Genomic DNA, 26,437 nt, shown 5'->3' on the forward strand with positions numbered 1-26,437 from the left:
GCCACTGCTGTTGAAACCTATGACTCTCGTGATACCCATGCTGTATGCCACATTGATGAGGCGACTCTGGATGAAACGACTGCCCGAAAGCTTTTCAGAGCTCTGAAGGGGCATGGCTGTTGAACTTGGACCAAAAAAAAAAGTAGCGCAGCTCGCACTGGGGGTTAGTTGCTAAGTTTTGCAAATTTTCTCTTTCTTTCTTCCTCTATATCTTTCTATTTCTCTCTTCTCTCTGTTTTTTGTGTATGTCTTTTTTGCCTCTGTTTATTTCTATTTCTTTTTCTATCTCTTTCTCGGTCTTTCTATCTTTGTCTATCTTTCGTTTCTTTTTCTCTCTGTATTTTTCGGTTCTCTTTCTTTCTGTATCTTTCTATGGCTCTCTGTCTCTTTCTTTGATTCTCTCTCTTTCTCTCCTTCTTTTATTTGCGGAGCACATTAGGGGGCCGGCTTGTGTGGCGCGATCACTCCAACAGTAAAGCGCTCAATACAGGTCATAACAAGGCTAACAATGCTCAAATCGAAGTAATCGCATTAATTAACTTAAAATCGCCAAAACGTTTCGGAAACATGGGGCTGACTCCGGCGGAGCGCAAGAGAGGGCGCCACCGCCTCGTCGAGCGAGCGAATGCCCCTCCCCCTGCGCCGCCTCTGTGTCGGTGCTGCACCGGCGCGTCGCTGCGTCGCTACGTGACGACATCTGATGGGGGAAACAATCTGACGGAACTCGCTGCAGACGACGCGTATCTCAACTGCCGTAACAAGCAGGAAGTCGATAAAGCGTCGCACACCGAGTTTGCGAATCTGCCTAACAAGTTTGTACTCGTGCCGGGAAAACCCTACATGCTTACCTCAAGCATTGGCGTCATTGACGCTTCGGTAAACGGAACAGTGGGAACTCTACGAACGGGAATCGCTGGGTGGGGCCCGTGCGACGCACTTCCTCAGGTTTCACAGTAGTGGAGCTGCCATATGTTTTTTAAAGACGATAGTCTTTCTTGGGGAACTTAAACGCAGAAATTTTGGTCTGTCTGTCTTTCTGTCTGTCTGTCTTTCGGTTTGTCGGCACGTCACTCGATTCAGCCACCCGGCCAAAGTTGAACCACTTGCTTACCGCCCACCCATCTTGTTTTTTCTGTCTTTCGTTCTCTCTGTTTATCTCTTTCTTTCTATGTTATGCTTCATTCTGTCCCCTCCTCCTCACCCTCACTTCCATTTTCTACCCCTTCGCTGTACTATACAAGGCTATGCTATGCTCTGCTAGCGTGCCTGGATAGCCGAATGGTTAAGACGCTCGCCTTCTGATTGCGGGTACGCGAGTTCGAATCTCGCCTCGCGAAGGATTTTATTTCTCCTACACTTTCTCTCTTTCTCCATATTTATCTTTGTTTCTCTCTTTCTTTTTCTCTCTGTACTCGCTGTCTCACCTATCAGAGTTATTACGTACCACGCCGGAGCCATCGGCGCACTTGTTTTGACAGCGAATAGGAAGGTGAAGACGACGACAAGGAAGAAGAGGACGAAGAAAGTGCGTGCCAGTCTCGCGGAGCAGGTGCGGCGCAGCTGTGGCATCAGCGGTTGCTAGACAACACGAGGCGCTCCGAGGGGTTGTTTGTGCCATAGGCGGAGAGTTTTCATTTTACCGGAGGGGGCGGCCGCCCCCTCCGGGGGCCCGACCTGCTCTTCCAATCTATCTATCTATCTATCTATCTATCTATCTATCTATCTATCTATCTATCTATCTATCTATCTATCTATCTATCTATCTATCTATCTATATATATATATATATATATATATATATATATATATATATATATATATATATATATATATATATATAGAGAGAGAGAGAGAGAGAGAGAGAGAGAGAGAGAGAGAGGAGTCCAACTTCCAAATTAAAGAATTTAATGTAACTTTAGTCTCTTAGGTGCCCGCGATATCATAATGAAGATCTGTAAGTGGAAGACCCTGGATTTATTTTTCAGTTTACACAAAGGCATCGATCCATCTCGTAACTCTTGGCTCGAAGTGAAATTTTCGTTGACCGCATCGCGTAAAATCGATTCACGCAATGCGTGGGATTAGGCTCTACTTTGTTAAAACATGCGCCACACAGGAGACAGTAGGCTAACGCTATCACAGGAAGATTTAATTATATATGCCAGTGAGTTCAATTCAAGATGGCCGAAAGTAATTCTGAGATGGTAGCAAATACCATTTGCTACACCTTGTGCGAAGCTGCGGTTATGTATCTGGACGAGTAATGGAGTTGCTTATTGGTGGCCAAACATTTAGTAAAACCATTTACTGATAAATCAAAACTGCGTACAATCTTTTCTCGGCACTTTTTTATGCAGACATGTCAAAGGGTACCAGTATGTAGGCAACCAGGAAATTACCCATTTTTTTATTGGCGAGTAAGTTTGTGCGAAAGCGTTCACTGACTGACTGTGTCGGGATTGCTTTGTATTCTCAGTATCATTTTTGTGTTCTCAAAACCATTCACTACGGGGTTCAAGACAATTAGAGCGCAGCTCTTAGGCGTCGGTTCCTGCTTTGAGCGGCATCGCCGTTGGCGTCGGCGGCGTAACCGATAGCGCGAACGAGGACGAAAGAGAGGGAACGCGGAGTCTGTCGATATCACGAGATACTGGCCTCTAACCTCGCTTTCTTCCTCTGTCGCACGCGCTGGCCCCTCGGTCAGAGCTCGTGCGCATAGTAGGTGCCTGCGGCACGTGCACTGCGGCTCGCTTCGCTTGTCGTAACGGGGCTGTGGGCGTTTCACTTGGTTCGCGACAGCTGCAATGCACAGAGTATATAGTATGCGTAGCACTCGAGCGCTGGTAGCTTCTGTGGCAATATGTAACGAATGTTACATTGCCACAACTGCGGCTAGTCAAAACTTCAAACAGCTGGCGTTGCCCGAACACAAGGCTGCGCTCAGCGAATTAGGCAGTATCGTAATCGCCGGTGAATTTTCTAATTTGTCATAGCTTAAGTCGTCGCTTCACTTGTTCATCAGCACAACATATTCTGCACGTAAAAATCCGTTTGAGGGGCATTTTTCCATTGAATGTTTGACTTGTCACTGGCCCATGTGCCGAACTTTAAATGGCTGAAATGAAAAAGAAGCGGGCATAAACAGCCTCCTGTGAAGTAGGTGCCAGACAGGACGACCCGGGGACCTAAGCCAAGCTCTTAAAAATACCCTGGGCCCGCGCCAGGGGGGGCTCTGCCCCCCATGAGGCAGTCCGGGGGGGCCCAAGCCCCTCAGCCCCCCCCGCACTCTCCGCCTATGGTTTGTGCACACCAAAACTTTTACGGCTGGCTTAAACAGCTTTGCTATTAAAAATATCAGGCTAAATTCAAACAAGCCATTGGCCTGTGCGTAAATTTGACCTACCCAGTCTATAACAGACGCACTGTTTTAACGCGTTCTAACGCGCGCGCGCGCGTTGTGTGTGTGTGTGTGTGTGTGTGTGTGTGTGTGTGTGTGTGTGTGTGTGTGTGTGTGTGTGTGTGTGTGTGTGTGTGTGTGTGTGGTGTGTGTGTGTGTTGTGTGTGTGTGTGGTGTGTGTGTGTGTGTGTGTGTGTGTGTGTGTGTGTGTGTGTGTGTGTGTGTGTGGTGTGTGTGTGTGTGTGTGTGTGTGTGTGTGTGTGTGTGTGTGTGTGTGTGTGTGTGTGTGTGTGGCCAAGGGATAAAATACGGACATTGTGTTTAGCCTAGAATTTCTAAAACTGCACTTCGCAAGCAGACGTGGTTATACATCGTGTCCCAGCTAGCTTAGCCATGCAACGTTCAAAGTGGACAATGAGACATGGCGAGAGGACGGACAGCATTTTGTTTTAGTTAGCCACCACCTCACACAAATTGCTGAATATTAATGTTAGCATTGATTACAGCATCAATAAGCATTAATTACAAATTACTAACTGATCGCACAATTGCCTAAGCATACACATCAAAATTTACATCATGTTAGAAGACATAATATACAATCGTTGTCAGCTAGCTACGCTTTTCCTTCCGAGTTATTTTTTCTAGGCTTCAATGTTCCGGCGCAAAACCCGAGTAACGGGCAGGCTTATGTTTTTTAAAAAAAGAGAACGCAGAACCAAGACTAAGTCCGGGGAGTAAAAGAAACGCAACACGGTGTCCAGTCTTTGTCCTTGATTTCGTGCTCTTTTTTTTTCCTATGATGAATACGTACAAACTTCGACAGTTGTCTGCTTTGACTGTTGCGGACTTGGCGCTATAGCTAGCGTCTTGCGCGCGGGACGACAGGGCTCTCAAAAGGGTCTTCGAAGTACGTCGTATCTTCTTCGCCCGAAGCCGGTGCAGCCGTTGCGCCCGGCTTTGGCTGTATACAGCGTCACGCTGGCGCTTGCTGGAGTAGCAGCAACCTACAGCTAAACCGCCGCCTTGTCACATTTTATGGTCAACTAGTAAGCCACTGGGTAGTTTTTCTTTGCTTCAATCGCATGGAAGCGTCACGCGTTCTTAAATTCACACTCTAATTCGCGTTTCGAGTCACAACTTTGGAATGTACGTAAATATCTAGAAAATATAAACTCGACTGATAACAACTTCGCATGGTGCTTTATAAAGTTATATTTAACTCGACGATGAGATTAAGCAGTTGCGCAAGAAGTCAGTAAGGAATTTTCACAAATGGCGTAACGAAAGCTAACAGAAAAAATAGGCAGTTTTAGCTAAGTGGTTTCTGCGTGTGTTCAAATAAGGGCAGTTAGAGGGTGCTCCCGGCTCTTTATTTTAACGGAATTTTTATATGACATAGTGAAACATTTCCACGCATTACAGCTAACTTATTTTTTCATCGCTCAACTTTAATTCAGCACGAGAAAATGTTAACCGAGAGAAGGTGAAAAATATCGGCCTATGTAGCTACGAGATTCTCCGAACTTAAGAGATTATAAAAAAAAGTCTTTTTTTTTTCTGTAGGCAGGCTGGCCGTCCGGTATTCGTGGAAGCGAGCGATATAAATGCATTAGGAAGTCAATGTCGTGAACGTCACGTTAGTGGCTTGGGGGGTATTAGGATGATAGCGCAAACTGGCCACATCTCCCCTTTAATCTTGATACAATCTAGAAGTTTGATCTGACAATGGGTATCGACAGGCTTCGCGGCGTGGTCTTGTACTTCGGCGTAGCTGCTGTTATTCCGTATGGAGGCCGTTGTCTTCGTGAGCCCGCAGTGAAGTTGATTCTGGCCCTGGTTCAGGCGCTGCCTCCCGCAGGTGCTCTCGTAGGCGACGCACTTCACGGCCGTTTTCGGTCTTCACAATCATAGACCTTGACGTCTCGGCTGGCCTTAGTACAATAGCTGGACTCCCGGTTCTCGTGTCGTACGTCGTTACATGTCCTGGCATCAGCGGGCGCACGGTTTCTGGTTTCGCTGACGCCATATCACCTGAAGGCGGTCGAGAACATCCTTGCTGGGTACTGCTTTCGGTTACAGGTGCTTTTTTGGTAAAGGCAGCAGGGTCCGCGTCTGTCTTATTCAGAGGCAGCACTTTTTTTATCAGCTCATTTGCCTCCTGAACACCTCTTTCTGTCAAGCCGTTAGAACGTGGGTGGTACGGGCTTGACGTGAAATGCACAATGTATAGCTTCCTTAAAAAATGTTTAAACTCGCGTTACTGAAGGGCGGTCTGTTGTCACTGTCCACTTTTTGTGGCAGCCCATGCAAAGGAAGCACTTGTGCACACGAACTCTTTGGTGCATTAGTTGTGGTGTGGCGAAGCTCTCGGATTTCAAAATATATAAAAAAAGGAGTAAGTCAACCATAACTGCAAAACTCCCGGCCATCGTAGTGAAATAGATCCACGCAAAGACAGCCCAGTACTTATGCTACATAAACAAAAACTCGGACAAATGATCTAATACACAGCCGTCTACTGCAGCATTTCTACATAGCCCCGCTTTTGCTTTGAATGGATGATGTGGTAATGTTTCATAAACTAAACCGACCATAAATAAATTAAATGAGTGCGTTCTTCTTGTAATACGGTGCGTCACACTTGTATCGTATGATGCGTGACGCAAACTAAAAGCTTAACAGCAGGAAAACATCTGGTGGGAGGTTCCCACAAACGTTCTTGCTTGTCATGCGCAATGTCGTGGCAAGAAAACATCGCGTTTTGTGAGGCCGCTACTTCATCCATCCATTAAGAAGGAACTTTCAGCAGCGTAAAAGAGAAGAAAATATATTTAGGCATGCTGAGCAAGCTAGGTAGGTTGGATTCATTGAATCATTGGAAAAGTGGCTGCTCATTTGAAGGGATGTCGGAAAGGTGACGAAGGAAAAGCTGGAAGCAGTGCAAATGAGGGGAGGGGGGAGCTAACAAGTGCTGGTCATGCCTTCTACAACGTAACGAAACGCACTCGACCCCCAAGGAAACATAAACAATTTCGGATAATTGATCTTTGCTAATTAACCACTTAAGCGCAATATAAAAATAGTCTAACGAGCGCCACATGACGGAAAATCATATGCCCTTGGTTTCATTCAGTTGCGGTTAACCACTTAAAAAAATGTTTGATTTTGTAGTCACGTAAAACACCCTGCATATATCAGAAATAAGGTAAGAAAGAGGAGATTGTCACAGACACGCGTGGAAAAGCGTGAGAGCAAGAGGAAAAGCTTGGAGACCAAAAACAGACGTTAGGGTGCCCATCCGAAGGTTTGGGCACAGCAAACAAACAAGCGCGCTGAAATCACTCGGTGGAGATCGTTTCTGCAGTGTGGCTACATGGCGTGAACAGACTAAATTTCAAGCAGAAGGCCGCGCGCCACCCTTCCATTCGATGCAGGCGCGCTTCGAGTGGGAGTAAGAGACACGCATGAATGCCTTGCGCAACTCTTTCTGCTTTCAATGTCGCCGACCACTGCACATGGCTTCGTTTAATCATCCAAGGTGAAACGCACAATATCGCAACTAAAGATGCGCCGCGAAACACGGTAGTAAGAGAAGAAAACAAAGCTTAGGCGGACCTGATCACCTGAACGGGACGTGGTTCCTGCTCTTCGGTACATGGGATAACGCGAGGGAGAATGTCGGCCAGCCTCTTGCGGAGGCTAGCCTAAGCAAACGGGGACAGTGTCCACTGGAAAAATTACGGTGTATGCTATGCATTAATTCCGTCCGCCGGCAGTGATGCTTGTCCACTTGCGGCATGGTAAAAGTGCAGTTCAATTTGTTCCAACTCCTCCATTAAAGGAGTACTGACACGATTTTGAGACATCGCAAAAGGGACATTTTTCGTTTCCTTGGTATGCAGTGTCAACGCTGTCCACACACCGTAGTCGGAGAACACGTATAAAATATTTTAATTTGACTTTGAAGTTTTCGTCGCTGAGCATCTGCAAGCCAGCCCACTGCAATGGACATTATCCCGACGAGTCAAGACAGTTCCCCTGAGTTTGCGAGTTCTGCGTCCTGCATGCAGCCTAAATCGTAGAAATCACTGTCAGGGTCACTGGACGACAGTTCACTCGTCGTTGTTTACGTGCACCACGAGCCGATGACGGATTTGCCGCTAGTACTTCGCGAGTTTCTGTATCCCCGTGACGTCACACTGCTATGAAACGTCACTGAGAAGCCACCCCCTCGATATCGAAACCGGAAGTGCCTCTTTAAGGTAGCGGTAATTAAAATATATACGATGCATTCCCAGGCACCACAATACTCGTTTTAGGTTTCTCGACTCCACTATTTTTATTTAGAGCAACAATCAGAAAATTTTTAAAATTCGTGTCAGTACTCCTTTAACGAAGAGAGTTAAAAAATTGTTGTGGCTTAACGTTCCTTGGAGATCGTGTAACAACGTGCAGTTTTAATGGGGCCTGGTCAGCTTGACGTACTGGCTACCACATTCTTCGCAGCTGCTGCTGAATCGTATTCGCAAGGCCATTGAGCAAACTTTGTCACAAAAGGGCCCCGTGGTGCAAGAGCTATTTGCCTTCGCATTACCCTACAAGTCTTACTGGAGGAAGAAAGGCTTCACTACGCCCATTTTGAACCGGTACGCTCTATGCATGCTGAAATGACTGTTTGAGGAAGGGACTGACGTGGTCGCCAGTTTCTCAGTAAACACGGCGGCCGACCACTGACGAAGCACACTTCTGCACAATTCTAGCGCAAAAGGTTTTTGTGAATTCGGGTCATAATGTCTAAAATGAAGTAGCTCGAGACGCGACCGTCGGAATGTGCATAGGAGGAAGAAATTAGGAAGCTGTTGTTGAAACTCTTGCGTATTAACTGCCGTCTTTGTGAGCATCCTGGGTGGCCTTTGTGAGAAAAGCCTGGTTTGTGGGCTTTAGCAAATTACTGGCAGTGTTTTGATGGAAAATAGATGTGTGTAAATCAAGTGTCATGTGTGAACAATTCTGTACATGCTCATGATGGACACGCAAATACTTAGGCACTTTCAGCATATTGCCGTAAGTGTTACCCATGAATGCATACGCATTATCAGACAGAAATTAACCCTTGCAGTGTGCTTATCAGTCTTCAACATCATGTGCCACATTTTCCTAACGTTTAAAGTATGAAGAAGCCTTGTACAAAGCTTATGCGATTCGTTTAATCTTACCAGGCAAAGGTTTAGCGGATGTAGGCGATCTCATTGTCTCAAATGTGCTAGTCGCTCTTACCACTGCGTGACATAAATGTTAATGTGAGCACCACATTTTACTGAGCACATTTAAGACGCGAAGCCGGCTGGACTGGGAAAGGAAACTATTGTTTAGTATAAACACCAAATGCGATTTTCGGCAACGCTTGAAGAAGCACAGTTTGGCTGCTCGTTACGGTTTATTCACTTTGAATGCAATGCACAGAGTTTCGATTATGAACATGAAATGCTTTGCATGGTGAAGTAGAAAATTAAAATAAAAGGCGCACCTTGAGCGCACGTCCGAATCGCTGCACTTTTTTGCGGAGTTGTTTCTACGTTATGCACTACGCTGACGAAAAGCCGTAATCCTTCAGTGTGTGAATTGTTTTATGCGCATATAGAGAAAACGCGCACGTCAAATAGGTTGAAGCCGAAGGGCATTCCCGGCTAAGGCTGGTCATCCATTCTACAATGAAGGCTTGTCCCTTATCGAAACCAAATTACTGAGTTTTGCTTTCAAATTGGCTTATTTTCTGCGCGAACAAGGTCCCACTAAAGGCACAGTTAAATGCCTATTTCGGCTAAAAACATGCAATGTGAGTTAGCTCGGTCGCTCTACCCACTAGCGTCAGATTAGTGGTCTCAAATCACGTGCACCGTGTAGTAATTTTACTAGCGTGGGAATATATGATGGTTCGCGTCTTGCTTTCTTATTATTACGTAGTAATTATGCGTGAGGTGGATGGCGGTGCTAAGACGCGCCATCCGGCGAAGGAAATAACCAATTCGCGTTCATAAAACGAACGATGCGAGTCAGTACTAAGGCAACCACGGTGGACGATCGGCTCGTGCGGCTGCAGAATCGTGTTCCGGGGCTCCAAGCAGATCTTCGGTGGTCATCTGAAGGCCATCATGTCCGGTTCGGCCCCACTGTCCGATGACACGCAGGAGTTCCTCACCAATTGCCTCGACTGTCCCGTGGTCCAGGGCTACGGCCTCACCGAGACCACGGCAGGAGCTACGCTGCAAGACCGTACGGGCCTCCGCTTTCTCTGACCGCGTGACGTAACGTCTCTTCACTCTTGAAACGCAGTAGTATGTAATCTGGCGATGTTTATCACGAATATCAACACACGTGAAGGCGGCACGCCTTCCTGTTGGTGTTACGCGCGCTATCTTTAATGTCATACCGAAACCATGAAAATGTTGTCCGCATTTTCTGCTTTCGTGTGCCCCGTAACATTACATTTGCTTCTTTTATTTATTTAAGGATTCAGTCTACGGGGATACAATCTATATGCCTTGTTGTGTACATACTTGGAATTCTGAACAAGCGTAACTTATTGTTGCGGCGAGTTCATGGAGAGAAAGGCTGCAACTGAGTTGCTAAAGGCCATGGGTCAACTTGTTGTGCAAAACGCAAGAGAAAGCTCAACTCAGTGCAAGAGTGGCGGTACTAGACGCCGTGTGTCTGAGCGCCACTAATATTCTTGTTCTGGCAGCGGGAGCCGAGATGCTTATCGCAGATGAATTTCTCGTTGAGGAGTCATCAGTGTAAATGAGAGTATTTAACTCGCCGGTTGAATGAATGTTTAAATGAGGACCTTGAGATACTCTCACGCAATAATTATCTTAAGAGCTCGATCAATAATGATCGATGGCTTCGAGTGACTTAAGCTCATTCAAGTGAGGTTGCCATTTGCCTTTCTTTTTATATCTCTTGTAACTATAGTTGCTGCAGCGTCGTTAACCCGCGTGGGGCTATGTTGTGCGAGACGTTATATTAACAACGAATTTTTTTATTGCGTTCATCGAACGGCGCTAACGAAGCATTTGCGAACGTATACGTACTAGACTGTTGTCGTGTATACTGGGTGTAACGCATGTGTTAGGTGCAGTTTGAAGGGGGCATGGCTTGACGCATCAAATCACTCTATATTGGAGCTCTAGATTAGTTGTGCAAGTTAGGCACACCGTGGTAGCCTAGAAGGTAAGGCGTTGCGCTGCTAAAAAAAAGAAGAAAAAAAGAAAAAAAGTCACAGTTTCGCCGCAACGGCGAAGCAATGATTGCGATAGCAATAAATTGTAATGTAACGCGAAGAACGGAAAGCAGCTCGAAATTGCCAGCTCGTCGGTCGAGCCCAAAGGACGCACGAAAAGAACGCACACAGGACGAGCGCGAACTAATGCGTCACAGCTCGACACTTGAAGCGCACTGCTCAAACATAAAGCAGGACGCACGAAACAAACGAACAGGTACACACAAGAGGAGCCCGAACTAATTGTCACAGTTGTTACTTATTTCTGTTCGAACAGCGCGCTCCTTTCGCAAACGCGGCCGCTGCAGCGAGAGAAGCGAAGCACGTCACCGGCCGCCCCTTCTTTCCTTGAGATAAGCGCACGAAAGCGACGACGCCCTGTAGAGCGAACAGCAACGGCGTTCGCAGGGGCGGGGCGACGATCTTTAAAGCGCGCAACACGCGCGCACGTCGCGCCATCTATGTGGCCACTAAGAAAGCATGATGAATTACATGGTATATATAAATAGCTCGCCGTTAGCAGGCTGAGAGACGGTGCTGTCGTGGCCTAACGTCTAACGCGCCGGGCTGCAAAGCGAGAGGTCGCCTGTTCGATTCCGCGCGTCGGAAATAATTTCTTAAATATTTTTCTTTGTGGCCTTTCTGTGTATATATATATATATATATATATATATATATATATATATACATACTTATACATATACGGTGAATGGCGGCGACGGGAACGGACATTTTCCAGCCGAGACTGTCCATATAATTGCTATCGCAATAAAAGGTGTGGGTTTATTTTCCGGCCATGGCAGCCACATTTCGATGGCAGAAAATGCCAAAACGGTCGTGTGCTGGCATTTAGGTGCGCATTAAGGAATCACAGGTGGCCAAAACTAATCGGGGATTCTCCACCACACGGATTGCCTTATAATGATATCGTAGTTTTGTTAAGTAAAACACAGGAATTCATTAAGATGTACTAAAAGTTGATAGTGCGATCGTATGTGAAGTACGTTGAAATATCTTCCATGAGCAGCCAACTTAATGGTAGGTCCATGCACACTCTGGCAGTTTGGAACTTTGTTGCATGAGTTCATGTTTGTCAGCTAGGACCCGCGAAAAAATATAACGACATTGGTGACAAAAACACTTCTACAGCAGTATGCAAAACGACTATGTATACTCGCAATGCTATCGCGAGCCTCTGTATAGTGCTAAAGGCAAGAACACTAAAGCACCGCACTGTTCACCCGTGCCATATTTACCAGGCTGAACCACGTTTATCTACACGGTCGACATACGTCGCTCAGCATTTACTGCCCGCTTCGCTGAGATCATTACACGCTAAGAAGTAGCGCACAGAGGCTAATAATGAACGCTAGCACGCGCACAGCGCTTACGCCCGCAGCGGCAACTTAACGCAGCCGCCGCTCCACTGTCGAGCCTGACAGAGCGGAACGTGGCAACGCGCACGCGTGGCTTCTTTACACCGAGTGACAGTCACGGCTTTAGGATAGGATTTTCTTGACAAAATTCAACTAGCGCAGGGCGTGGATATCAAAACGATTTTGTTGCGATGGGCTCCGTGGGAAGTTTGAATGGCGCTCCGCCTACGATATTTATTTATTTATTTATTTATTTATTTATTTATTTATTTATTTATTTATTTATTTATTAAGATGGCATCTATTTGGTTTCAAAGACAGGTATAAGAATGGCATGCTTTCTGTTTTCCAGAATGGGACCTCACTGTTGGCGTGGCTGGGCCTCCATTGAACGGTGTGCAGATAAAGCTTGTTGACTGGGAAGAAGGTGAGCAACATATTTGTTGACTTCCCATTGTGTCACTTAATTGCAGAGAGAAATGAAACACGGTCATTAAATTTGGAGATTTAGTCATGCTTGAGGTGTTTGTTGAACAAGTTAATACTGTCAAACCCGACTACAGTTAAAACTCGATCTAACGAAACCTGGCTACGAATTTCCCGATCTAACGAACACATTTCCATTCCCTAGCAGGTACCCATAGGGTTCAGTTTTCATCAACTCAACTTAGCACAGCTGTCATGGCATTAAACCCGTTTTAATCATGTTTTTCCGGGAATAAGTAAGTCAAAAATGCAGTAATTTCTTTCTAATTTTGACACAGAAGTGTTCCTCTTCGGGCGCGCGCTGTAACGCTATCGCATTAAAACATTAAAACATCTAGCCGTCCAAGTCACGACCCTAGCAGCAACTTAACATAGCGTGCGAAATAAATGCGAAACACTGCCTTTGACGAGGTTGCACAAGCCGCGCCCGTGCACGGACTTAAAGGCCAACTCCGGCGATTTTTCGAGGTCAATGGATCTAAATAAAATTCGCTGTGTACGTTCCTTTTCACGTTCCCGTTATTTATGTCAAATTACAAGCTGGAGAAATACACGGATTCATTACAAAGGGAATTTATTGGTTGCCCCGGCTCTCCTCATCTCGCTTCCCAGAATTATTGGCAACATTGCGTGCGTGACGTCATTTTTGGCAAAGCGGAAGTGACAGAACCGAGGGGCCACTACAGCGCCTGCTATTCGCAAGGCAACAATCGTGTGTGTTTGACCAGCGCTTCGTTGGCTGGGTGTGCGAATTTCAGTTCCTTGTGGTAGTGCGTGCGATTGGTGGCAAGTGCATGGTGTTGCGTTGTGGGGTGCACACGATTCCCCGTTGGCAGTCACGAAATATTCGCACCTAACGATTACCCCGCGTCTTTATATTAGAGTGTTTTAGCTAGCAATGCGGGTTTACCGCATTACCGAAAGTACGGCAATATCGTACTGGCTAAAGAATGCACAAGGAAACACTTTCCGTAACGTGCGCGTCGTGTGAAAGGTGGCTCGTACGCGATGTTGAACGCCGCTATTGCCAAACTTATGCACTCTTCCCATAGCAATATTAAGAAGCTTTAGTTAGTCCACAAACTTGAGCCACTTGAGCCGCCTGGACAGGTGGCACCATCTGGCGGTGAAATGCGCAACCAGGCAAGCAAAGAACTAAACTTCCACTGGTTCCACTTCATCGAAGAGGAATGGCGATTTTAGTTGGCCTCCAAATGCGTCGGAATCGCAGCTGTGATTTTCCGACAGCTCCGAGGAGCTTGTGCACGTGGCACGTTCAGTCACACACAACATATATTTGCGACAGAGTCTCCTTTCCCCTGAGTGTCTACTAGTGATGCAGAACTATCGGTAAATTGACTATCGATAGCATCGATAGTTTTTGTTAAACTATCGATAGTGTAGACAAACTATCGATAATACTACTATCGACAAACTCTTGATAGTGCAATCGGTAGTAGCATGGTTAATATTACTAGCGATATTACTTCCACGCGTGCTTATTGCTTTGTTTTGATGAATTCGCGTTTCACCCACTGTTAGCAACAGGGGCGTAGCCAGGGGGGGGGGGGGGTTGGGGGGGGGTTCAAACCCCCCCCGAAATTTTTCAGTTTTGCTTGCGTATATATACACGCACACATACAAACGCACGCACGAACATACATAAAGTATGGTTGAACCCCCCCCGAAAAAAATTTCTGGCTACGCCCCTGGTTAGCAAGACTGTTAGCAACGTTAGACGCAGACTGCGCCGTGATGTTTGAGAAGCTTCACGATTGTTTGAGGTCATTCTGTTAAGATTACGCACCGGACGCAAATAGTCAAGTTTATTCGGGAGCTTACGCGAGCACCAGCGATAACGCTGGCAGGTTCGTTGACTGATGTATAAAAGACGACGCTTTCCATCGATGATCAGATCACTCGACGGCCGACGACTTTTCTCGCGACTATCAGTACGCAGCCTGTATCGCTTCTATTTTGAGTTTTTATTTTCTGGGCACAAGATCGCCCAAATAATGAGCTCCGTATTTCACAGCATTATTCACCGTGACAGCCACGTGACAATACAATCGATAGTGGTGTGAATAATGATGCTGTTGCGGGCCGGCCATATTGCCAAAATATTTGTTAGGAGAAAAGATTGTTGAGCGAGTTGCTAATTCATGATGAATGAAATAGCGCGAAAAAACGTAGGACGAGACGACGAAGGCTACAGCACAGGCACATTAGCAGCAGCAAAAGCGCACAAACGCCTGTGCTGTAGCCTGCTTCGTCTCGTCCTACGTTTTTTCGCGCTATTTTTATTCAAAATATTTGTGATAGCCTACCATCAGCTTCGCTTAATTTATGAGCGATTCTTGGCGAAAGAAATAAATTATTTCCGCAGTAAAAATGGCGGAATATGTCCATCAATAAATCAATCAATTCACATCCAAAAGCAACCAGTTACACTTTACAATTGACAAGCTTAATTCATGATATTTGTTTCAATTTTGAAATCATAAAATGCAATATAAATTTGAAGCCGAGCAGTTCCACTACATGTAACGCCTTCCTTTCCGCTACAGCTGAATAGTTTGACTTTATGATCCTGTGTCAGCGAAGCACTCTCGTGAAGAACATAGTCATGTCAACTTTCTTGCCCTTCAGCCTTCTCCTCCGGCTCCATTATGTACCACGCGCGCGCGAAACCAAGTTTATTCTGCAATGAGTTCGTGCTGTTCATTTTGTACTATCGATAGTACCATCGAATGTTTTACTATCGATAGCGCTATCGATAGTATTTTTTACCATCGATACTTCAATAGTGACTCAGCTATCGGTAGTATCGATACTACCATCATAGTTATGCATCACTAGTGTCTACTCTTCGCCGCTTTCGCAGCTTTCATACTACGCGTTGGCGGGACCGGCATGCCTTGCATGATTTCCGGTTTTTGACGACTTATACGTCACGCGAAGACAGTATGCTCGGTTGGGTTTGGGTTTCGGTGTTGCGCTTTTTTCCTTATTTAAAATTATTCTCCAATTTGCCGATTATATCTGCTATTGGGCCCGTGACAGGAGCGTCTCAGGAAGATAAAAGCACCATTACTTTGACATGGTCAAGAAATCGCCGGAGTCTTTGACGTACTCATGGTGGCTTGTTGTCATTGTAAATACTCCCACAGGAACACGGTGGTTGCTTTCGTTATTCAATGGTTTATGCGGCAGATAGCACGGATCGACTACTTGCAACTTTCATGCTCTGCCTGCTCGCACAGTCACTGCATTCGTTCTCCCTGTCTTTGCATATGAGCAGCTTGTCGTAGCTTCACGTGACCGCTTACCTCGCCTGTATTGCCCTGACATGGGAGGCTTCATGTTCAGGCGACGTGGAAGGCTCCATGTCCGGGTTGCACTCGCGGGCTTTTCACACGCGCATGCGAGTGTTAGTAAGAAATAAAATGCCGCGTTAGCTTTCGGGTGTCGCTAAGTTACAATTATAGAATTCGAAGGACCGAAAAATTATTTTCTCGATTTTACGAACTTCCCCATTTAACGGAATAAATCGAGCGTGGTCGTCACTCCGTTAAATCGAGTTTCAACTGTATATCGAACTCTGGTAAATCTAATTATCCTTTATATCAAACTGTTTTCGAACTCGACGATGCTTAACGTCAATGCATAGAAAAAAAAAATCTACGGCTGCATCGAACAAAAATAGCCGGAAAACTTGATACATCGAACATCGAGTACTGCGGAACGCCCCATGAAGTTCGCTTTCCCTGACATGAAGGGGACATTCCTGCGTGTATTTGGGAACGCGATCGATGTGATTAGGGGGGCGCCGCGCGGATTCACGTGCTTTTTCCGGTGATTCCTCGTCGTCGCGCCCGTCGGCCTGTCGCGTTCGCTTCTCCGCAGGGGCGTAGCCAGAAATTTTTTTCGGGAGGGGGTTCAACCATGCCTTATGTATGTTCGTGCGTGCGTTTGTATGTGCACGTGTATATATACGCAAGCAAAACTGAAAAATTTCGGGGGGGTTTGAACCCCCCCAACCCCCCCCCCCCCCCCCCCTTGGCTACGCCCCTGCTTCTCCGCCCCCTTTGTGGACGCAATGACTGCCGCCGTGTAGCGGAAGAACCTGCCGTTCTCCGCAAATCCGGCGGTGATCAACACCGTCAAACGTAGAGAAAAGAAGTCGGACGTCGCCGCTGCGTGCAGCGTCTCAAGAAGCACGCTGAGTAAGATATTGAAGAACAAGGCCGACTTTACGGCCAAGGCGTACTAGAGGCTTCTGGCGCCTGACGATTACGCACAGCGGCATGTGAAGATGTTGAGTTGTTTACATCGATCATGTATTTTCTCGCGTATAACCCGCCCTTGCATATAACCCGTGCCCCCAATTACAAGCCGCGGGGGAAAAAAATGCCCCGCATATTGTTGCCTTTCTTGCATTATCGCAAAGCAGTGCCGTGAAGACAACTTGCGCTCCGAAATTCGCATCGAAAATACGGTAAATTCTTCAAACGTTTGCTATCGAATTATACAATATATCGAATTACTTCCTTTTTTTTGCGAGTTCGAGATATGTGGGTTTGATTGTTGAGGTTATTGCTACTTGCCATACAAGACGAGTATGCCTTTAACAACCGAGCCAGTGATTGCAACTAAATCATAAAAACCGCATAGGTGGTCTTTTAATGTGGCACTGATGTCACACCGAAAGTCTGTATACCAAAGTCTCATCGCTGTATAATTACGGCGATGACACTTCGCTTCTACAGCGTCACCAGTTGCACACACGGAAAACGGCCAATTTTACAGCCTTGAATTAGCAGTTGTTGTGCGCTCATTGGTTTCTGATCTTTTGGCACTGGACGCAACTTGCTTCTAAATTGAGTATAAACAATAAGCAACCATAACGCGTATTTGTCCAGGGCGTACCAGTTGGTTTAGTTGGCAAAAGTTATGTGCCTAAATTCTCGCTAAATTCCATAGCGGCCAGCGTGCAACATTGTCTCGGCTATAATTACGGTACGGGCGTGATAGCTGAATTGAGTTAAACGTTGAAGTTTTCATTGGTTCAATGAACATTTATTAACCGAAAAGGCAAGTGGTTGGTCGGAATAAAGATTTAGAAATGTTAACATTTCGGCTGCCACACGTGGGCCTTGTTCACAATAAGACTAAAAAGCGACGAAGCATTTGCTTAAGGCAGTCGTATAACTTGAGCGTTACATCGAACGCATACAGTTGACAAATTAACCATCGTTTTGGTTGGGTGGTTTCACCATATTCTGGATATAAACAGGCTTTGTACAAAGGGTCATGGCATTATTCTTTTCTTTCGTAACCGCATGTGCCCGATTGATCCCAGTTAAATATACCCTGTGACATGCAGATTACACATGTGCTAAGCCGACAGCCTCGACGCCAGAGTAATAAAAATTTCCGAGATTCATGCACTGCATGCGCACCATTCTATGTGCGCAAACTATCCTTTAGTTTACATCGGCGGAACATGGAGAGGCGGCATAGTCAACACTGAAAACGACATCAGGATCGAACATGTCTTATCCACTGTGCTTGTTCAACATTGTATTTTGTCAAGACTTGGTATCAGCTGGGATCTATCAAGCGCGTTGCTAATACGAAAGAAAAGAATCGAAAGAAGCGTCTTTTTAGAGTCACTCCACTTTGTAATTTGACTGTGGCGGATAAACACGAATACAACGAAGGTGGTATGCCACCTGAGAAGGTTAACTTCCTCGACCAAGCCGTACGACGTGCTTAAAAAAGTTTATGGCCGCTTTTCAATCTCGTGAGCAAAGCTTCCATGCAGGAGCCATATCATTAACATTACTAAGACTTTTGTGGTTCAAGCATGTCATATTTTCATTAGCGGAGCTGTTCTAGGGATGGGCCTGACGACAGATGAGTGTCCGCGCTGTCACGCTCCGATTCCCAGATACACCCACAGATGACGTAACTGCCCCGGTCGGGGACGAAGTGGGTTGATCACAAGGGAAACGCGTGATAACCGCAGCTCCGCTCTTTCTGAAGATTTCACACTGGGAGGAAGTGAAGTACGTTTTTTTTTTCTTTACGTACCGCCTCGGCTGGACGGGCCATGAGAATAGTGAAAGTATCATATGTACAATCTGCAAAACCCTTGTAGGAAGACTCCTTAAACTCATCAGATGCAAGACGACGTTCAATCCGCGCGACAAGCATTCAAGTTCTTCCTTTATTTCACAATACGCTGAAAGTTTAGAACGTATTAGTTTTGTAGGGTCAAGCTACTGCACAGGGATGCTAGAAACACTTAACCGGTTTATGCTGATCAAACATTCTCTTAAACACTACAATGTCGATACTTTCGAGACGACTTATCGGTTGTTAGGAGATAAAATTTACGTCAAAACTAAATTCTTTTTATTTCTGCGCTGTAGTTTGTAGGCCGGCATGTCATTGCGACGTCACGGATTTTTAAGTATTGTTTCCTAATATTTGGACCACCCTGGCTGAGTAAATGCACCTGAAGCTCGCGATGCTCAATCTTTGAATCTTTTAGACGACAATGTAGTTCATCTTTACCAATAATGCGTTAACCGGCCTTTAGCAGACGCCTGTAAAATATATGATATCACGGGAACCTGGTGTGGGAGCTTCAAGGTGGTCGCCACCCGTCCTTTCTTATTTTTTTTCTGGTTCTCCAAGGCCCTTGTAATGGTTTGAGTGACTATTTATTTGGTAGAGGGACAATTTACTAATAGAAATGAAATCGGCTTTCTCTTTAGTGGGCCATTAACCCTTTGTGGGTTCATCTATATTTTTCAGACGATAACAAAAATATGCCTGCGGAATATCCACATAATAACGTACTTAGAAATAGTATGAAACAATTTTCACCAAAATGGGACCATTAGTTTACGAGCAAAAAGTGGGACGTATGTGTCCCATTGACCCATGACGAGCCTTTGAAAAAGTGGGACAACACCTGTCCCATTGTCTCATGAGCGCACCGAGCTGCAATCCTTTCATCCAATCTCTCGCACGAAAAGGCTCGAAGCAAGTGGTACAGAGGGGCACTTCATAAACTGTACAAAAAAAATATGAATCTCTGGCGCAACTCATTTCCGGCTGTGGTACAAAATGTGCACTTGTGCCTGTTGTGCTGTACCAGCGGTTCTGTCGGGCCTCTTCGCATACACCAGCCATTTTAGCTCCTTTCTGTCTCTTCTGTTGGTCTAGATAAGGACGACCGCCTCAGTTACGCCTGAATTTCCACCCATATATAAAATTGCGGCTATGAGTCAAGGCAAACAACATCAGTGTGGTGTCACTGAATGCACTGAATCCTGTATATGCATTCATGAACTCCATGCATGTCTGAGGTATTAGCTTTTCTCCTAGATCTTGTACATTCGTGTTCTCGTTCACTTCCTCACTGTCCAGAGCATCAATTTCGTCATTATTTTCTTTTGCCTCTCAATTTCAGGAACAACGTCTTAGCCACAGCTTTTGGTCTCATTGCCACTGGTACTGTTGTCGTAAAAAGGACAAAACGGAACTTCAGCACCTTCTCCGTCAGAAAGCATGTCTTGCGACGTAATAGTGCCCAAAAAAACTTGAAAGCGCAGTTTTGGGGGCCTGTTTGGTGGTTAAGCTTACGAAGAAACTGCTTCATTTTTTGTTCGAGTACGCTTCGACACGATTATTGGCCGATACACTGCTCCAATTTTGAAACAAAGTCCATAGACTCATGCTAGAACTACTTCTCTCGAAATACAGAAAAGGAGAAAACTACTAAAGTCTAGAACTTTAGCTATCTTGCACGCAATGAAACAACAAATGTAAAAACATTCTACAGAGCAAAACGAATTTAAACTCAACGTATCACCGACACCACATATTGTAAACGCGCGAAATATTTTTTCTTGGTTTCTTAAATATTTCTAGCCCATGGCTGTAGAAAATCATAGCTCTGATGGCGGCGCGCAGCGGCGGAGGAAGCTTTTACTGAAGACGAAAAAGTGAAACAGATTCGTCCCATTATCCCTCAAAGGCTAAGCAAAGAAAGTGCGAGTACTGACGACTAAATACTACAATTAGTACACAAGAAAAGTATATATAAGTAAAAGCTCGTTAATTCGTACTTACAGTTAATTCGAACTGACGCTCTGGTCCCGGCACAGTCCTGTGTATTTCTGTGGGGGAAACCTCCCGATAATTCGAACGCCTCGGTATCCACATTGGTTAATTCGAACTGGGAGCCCCCTGGCTTACATGGCTCCTCGTGCTCCTTGCAGAAGTCGGCCAAGAGTGATCACAATGTGTTGCAAAACCAAACCAAACCAAATTTACCAGAGATGCAAAAGCAACAAAACAGCAGCATTTCTCCGCAGAAGAGAATTCGGACACTGAGCTGGAGCTCTTGGGCAAGCTGCAAGCGATGCTCATGGAGTCGCGACAGAAGAAGCGCAAGCAACTGCAAATTGCTGATTACTTCTAATTTTGATTGTGTTAACTCTGCCATGTAAATGAACGTGTTTTGGAGCACAATTGGCGCCATATATTTTATAGACTCACTTCTCACACGAATGCATGCCGCTACTTGTTTGTGGCGTATCACAAACTGATCAATTAATGCTGCTTGCAGTTAGAGCTCCATGAACTTAATTTACGAAATCACCTGCTATAAACGTGTAGTATCGCTTAATTCGCGATAACGAGTCCAGAGGTGGCTTCTTTGGGTTCTGCCCGCGCAGTGTGGCGCAGTGTCTGTTCATTCTAGCGCCCGCCCACATATTCTAACTCCGCTTAATTGGAACAGTCTTATAATCCGCTTCGAGTTCGAATTAACAAGCTTTTACTATACTATTACATTTTCAACTCCTTGTTACGCGCTGGATGCTATCGAGTTCAGGTGGCTACCACGTGGCTGACCGGCCGTACCCGCGAGGCGAAGTGGTCATCGGGGGTCCCACTGTGGCAGCAGGCTACTACTTGAAGCCAGAATTGACTGCGGAGAGCTTCAAGGACGACGGCCAGATGCGTTGGTTCTATACTGGGGACATTGGCGAGTTCCTGCCCAAAGGCCTGCTCCGGATTATTGGTACGTGCGTACAAACATTGCTCCACTAAAGTGTCGATACCGGCACTCGTCTTTTTTGTGGAGCCTTATGTCTAAGGCCCTGATTACCAAAGCTTTACGCTCGTCAGAGCTGTTTGCCATTAGACCATTGCCTCGGCAAACCAAATGTCTAGCATCGTCGCTTACAGTAGCATAATGTGCCAAACAATCGTGATATTGGATATAATATTAACGGAGGTGGTCGGCAGAAGACTGGTAGCCTTCAAGAACAATACACACAAAAAGAGGTGACCTAATCTTTAGGTATGGCGGTATCGTGCCGCCAATTTATCACAGGGTGGGTATCCTGCCAAGCAACCATAAGTATGCCTGTGAAACGCCTCGACAACGGAGCGTGTAGAACCGCGATGATTTTTCGTTATACATGTCACTTCGCTATATGCATCGCGCACTTTATTGACCCCGATAAAGCAGATAAACATGCTGAGAGATGAAAATGTTTATTCACAATAAGATTCAAATGGCCCTTGGCGAAAACAACGCATTTTTCTTCTGCCCAGTAGTAGTGACTTGCTCAATGCTCAACCACCGCCGACCAGATGCCGTCGACGTTCATGGCAAGCTGTAGCTCGAGGTCAGGGAATGCGAAGACACCGATTAGCAGCGCGTCAAATGCCATTGTCGCTTCGCTGCTAGCCATAAAGCAGTTCTTCTGTAGCTGGATGTCGCCCCGCAAGTCTAGTCCGGATGCTCAAACTCACGTGCGCCTTGCGGCGTGCCCCCGTGCTTGCCTGCCGACCCGGCATGGCCCTGGCTGGAGAGCAGCCCGCTGCAATGTCGCCTCTTTTTTTCGTAGTGCTTTAAAACTTGTAGAACAACTTTGCAGCCCCATTGATGCGATTCATTTGGTTGCTTCGCGTTACATGTGCGGCTAAGCGTACTCGTTGTATACCAACAATTCAGTCATCGGTAGCATATGAATCGCTGTGTAAAAAAGTCAAATTTGCTGTAGCGCTCTTCGTTGTAGCGGCCGGCGTTCACAATACATAGGAAAGGTAGGAATCCGGCCAGGCCATGGGTTATACAGTCTATTTCGTATAGAAGCCTTTGTTGTAGCGGCGTTTGACTGTACTTCTGGCGTGCTCAAGGTTCCCCATCGGGGGGGGGGGGGGCAAAGTTCCATCTCGGCGCCGCCCCTCACCCCCCCCCCCCCTCTCCCGTTGGTCGAGTCCAAAAGACAACACATGCTTAACTATGACTAAAAGAAAGGTCGCAGTTTCACCGCAACGGCGAAGCAATGAATGCGATAGCAACAAATTAGAATGTAACGCGAAGAATGGAAAGTAGCTCTAAATTTCCAGCGCGTCACTCAAACGCAAAGGACGCAAGAAAAGAACACACACAGGACGAGCGCGAACTATCAAGTGTCACAGCTCACACTTATAGTGCGCTGCTCAAACATAAAGAAGGACGCATGAAACGAATGCACAGGTATCACAGGACGAGCGCGAACTAACAACTGTTACAGTTGTTACGTATTTCTGTTTCAACAACGCGCTCCTTTCGCAAACGCGGCCGCTGCATCGAGTGAAGTGACCTTCGTACGCTCTGTAACTTCAGCGCGGACATCGCGGTGACAGCACAAAAACATACGACACCCCCCCCCCCCCCCGCCCCCCTCCGTCCAATAGATAAGCGCGCGCGCAGGCGACCACGCCCTGTAGGGCGAAGTGCACGGAAACGCGCGTTCATCGCTACGAGCGGGGCGATGACCTTTAAAACGCGCCCCCTCGCGCACTTCGCGCCATCTCGCTGGTGAGCAAGAAAGCACGCTGAAGTAAATGGTGTATACAAATAGCTCGCCTTTAGCATGCTGAAATACGGGGCTCTTCGTGGCCTAGCAGTCTAACGCCGCGCGCTGCGGAGCGAGGGATCACCCGTTCGATTCCGCGCGTCGAAATGTATTTTTCTGAATTATTTTTCTTTGCGGCTTTTTTGTATAATATATATTATATATACGTGGCATGACGGTGACAGCGACGTTGACGGCAAAAAACCAGCTGAGTGTGTCCATATAATTGCTATCGCAATAAAATGAAATTGAAGTGATGACGTGCTGCTCACAATGACCTGCCTTTGGTCCCTAGCTTTCCTGAAGTAAAGATGGGAAGTAAACAGTTCTTGGAATGCAACATCAGGGGCCTTCGGCCGCTATTATCGTCAGAAACCTGCGTGACCATAACCCTGCTCTTTAAACAATGACGGGACAGGTCCGATTGAGTAAAAGTATAAAGGGGGCAGCCCTCCCTCCCCTCCCTCCTTATGCGTGCGCATGAGGGCTGCCCCCTTCGTCTATGCTTAGTTCTGCCGAGCACGTGACCGGATGTGCGCTTGTACCTATTTTATCGAGATGTATACCGGCGGCGGCAATTCCTTTCGTCTCAGAGCAGCGGCGGATGCTCGACAATTTCACCAAGGCTGTGATAGGTTAAGGTGCGTCCAGTGGCCTTCAGGGATATTTATAAGGCCACCTTTCGAGAAGAGTACCAATCAACCACCGAGCGCCACGTCGGTGTACTACTCTACCATTAGAAAAACCGGCGGATTCATGGTCGGCACTGGGAATCGAACCCGGTATCTCCGGCATTAAAAAAGAGCTGCATACATCGTCTTATATGTTATTGAGGAAAATGCGTGTCATGGTTTTCATGTTGACTCCTATTATTTATGTTCGTCACACAGTAACGTCGCGCAGTACCAACTTCGTGGTCGATCAAGCTAGAGAAACGGCCGCCAGCGCCCCATGAGCTTGGCACGCAAGTCATGCTGTACATGACATACGTGTCAAGATTTTCATGTTAACTCGTGTTTTTATGTTCGTCACACAGTCACGTCGCGCAAAACCAATTCCGGGGTAGATCAAGCTAGCGAAACGGCCGCCAGCGCGCCATGATCGTGGCACGTAAGTCATGCTGTACAAGACATGCGTGTCATTATTTTCATGTTAACTCGTGTTATTTATGTTCGTTACACAGTCACGTCACAAGATGCCAATTTTGGTGTATATAAATCTAGCGAAACCGCCGCCAGCGCCCCATGAGCGTGGCACGTAAGTCATGCTGTACAAGACATGCGTGTCACGATTTTCATGTTAACTCGTGTTATTTATGTTCGTTACACAGCCACGTCGCGCAATACCAATTTCGGGGTAGATCAAGCTAGCGAAGCCGCCGCCAGCGCCCCATGAGCGTGGCACGTAAGTCATGCTGTACATGACATGCAAGTCGTGATTGTCATGTTAACTCGTGTTTTTATGTTCGTCACACAGTCACGTCACAAGATACCAATTTTGGTGTATATAAATCTAGCGAAACCGCCGCCAGCTCCCCATGAGCGTGGCACGTAAGTCATGCTGTACATGGCATGCGTGTCATGATTTTCATGTTAGCTCGTGTTATTTGTGTTCGTTACACAGTCACGTCACGCAATACCAATTTCGGGGTAGATCAAGCTAGCGAAACCGCCGCCAGCGCCCCATGAGCGTGGCACGTAAGTCATGCTGTACATGACATGCGTGTCATGATTTTCATGTTAACTCGTGTTATTTATGTTCGTTACACAGTCACGTCGCGCAATACCAATTTCGGGGTAGATCAAGCTAGCGAAGCCGCCGCCAGCGCCCCATGAGCGTGGCACGTAAGTCATGCTGTACATGACATGCGAGTCATGATTGTCATGTTAACTCGTGTTTTTATGTTCGTCACACAGTCACGTCGCGCAATACCAATTTCGGGGTAGATCAAGCTAGCGAAACTGCCGCCAGCGCCCCATGAGCGTGCCACGTAAGTCATGCTGTACATGACATGCGTGTCATGATTTTCATGTTAACTCGTGTTATTTGTGTTCGTTACACGGTCACGTCACGCAATACCAATTTCGGGGTAGATCAAGCTAGCGAAACCGCCGCCAGCGTCCCATGAGCGTGGCACGTAAGTCATGCTGTACATGACATGCGTGTCATGATTTACATGTTAACTCCTGTTATTTATGTTCGTCACACAGTCATGTCGCAAGATACCAATTTTGGTGTATATCAAGCTAGCGAAACGGCCGCCAGCGCACCATAAGCGTAGCATGTAAATCATGCTGTACATGACATGCATGTCATGATTTTCATGTTATGACTTGTCATTTATGTTCGTCATACAGTCATGTTACGCCATACCAATTTTGGTGCACATTCGATGAACCAAGCGACCAGGAGAGCAAGAAGTCGTAGGCGGCTAGATAGATAGATAGATAGATAGATAGATAGATAGATAGATAGATAGATAGATAGATAGATAGATAGATAGATAGATAGATAGATAGATAGATAGATAGATAGATAGATAGATAGATAGATACGCTCAAAGTCGCAGAAGTTCGCTAAGAAATGCTTCGCATTTAAAAGGGACGCTCTGCCAATTTCGCAACGGCTGCGGTGGAGAAACTGCCGCACAATGTATCATGGCTTCAGTTTGCTGCACAAGATCACACCATTTGCGGGCATGAGGTCATTTTTCGATACGTCCGAAGGAAACAGTTTAGCATCATTGCGCGGCCAGGGACTTGTTTTTTTTTTTTTCACAATAGAACAAAAAAGGTATGTTGGTGATTAGGAGAATACTCTGCATATTAAGACTCAATAGCAGATCTCCGCCACCCTAACAAGCAGAAAAAAAAATATTGGCAGCGCACTATAGTAGTGGTAGTAGTAGCGATAGCACGTATAAGTCCTACATTGCTTTCTTCAGAGGCGTGTGTAGGACATG

At 46.2% G+C, this 26,437-nt stretch overlaps 1 protein-coding gene across 1 annotated transcript in view; it reads left to right on the forward strand.

The window, feature by feature from the left end:
* LOC119402150 (fatty acid CoA ligase Acsl3) overlaps nt 1–26,437 on the forward strand; it is a 60,074-nt gene that overhangs the window by 26,041 nt on the left and 7,596 nt on the right. The window contains exons 10-13 of the mRNA XM_037669275.2: nt 7,907–8,046; nt 9,501–9,673; nt 12,408–12,482; nt 21,456–21,644. Of these exons, the coding sequence (XP_037525203.1) occupies nt 7,907–8,046; nt 9,501–9,673; nt 12,408–12,482; nt 21,456–21,644 (577 nt within the window). The remainder of the gene's footprint in view (nt 1–7,906; nt 8,047–9,500; nt 9,674–12,407; nt 12,483–21,455; nt 21,645–26,437) is intronic.

This window comes from Rhipicephalus sanguineus, chromosome 1 (assembly GCF_013339695.2).
Source record: "Rhipicephalus sanguineus isolate Rsan-2018 chromosome 1, BIME_Rsan_1.4, whole genome shotgun sequence".
Lineage (NCBI taxonomy): Eukaryota > Metazoa > Arthropoda > Arachnida > Ixodida > Ixodidae > Rhipicephalus > Rhipicephalus sanguineus.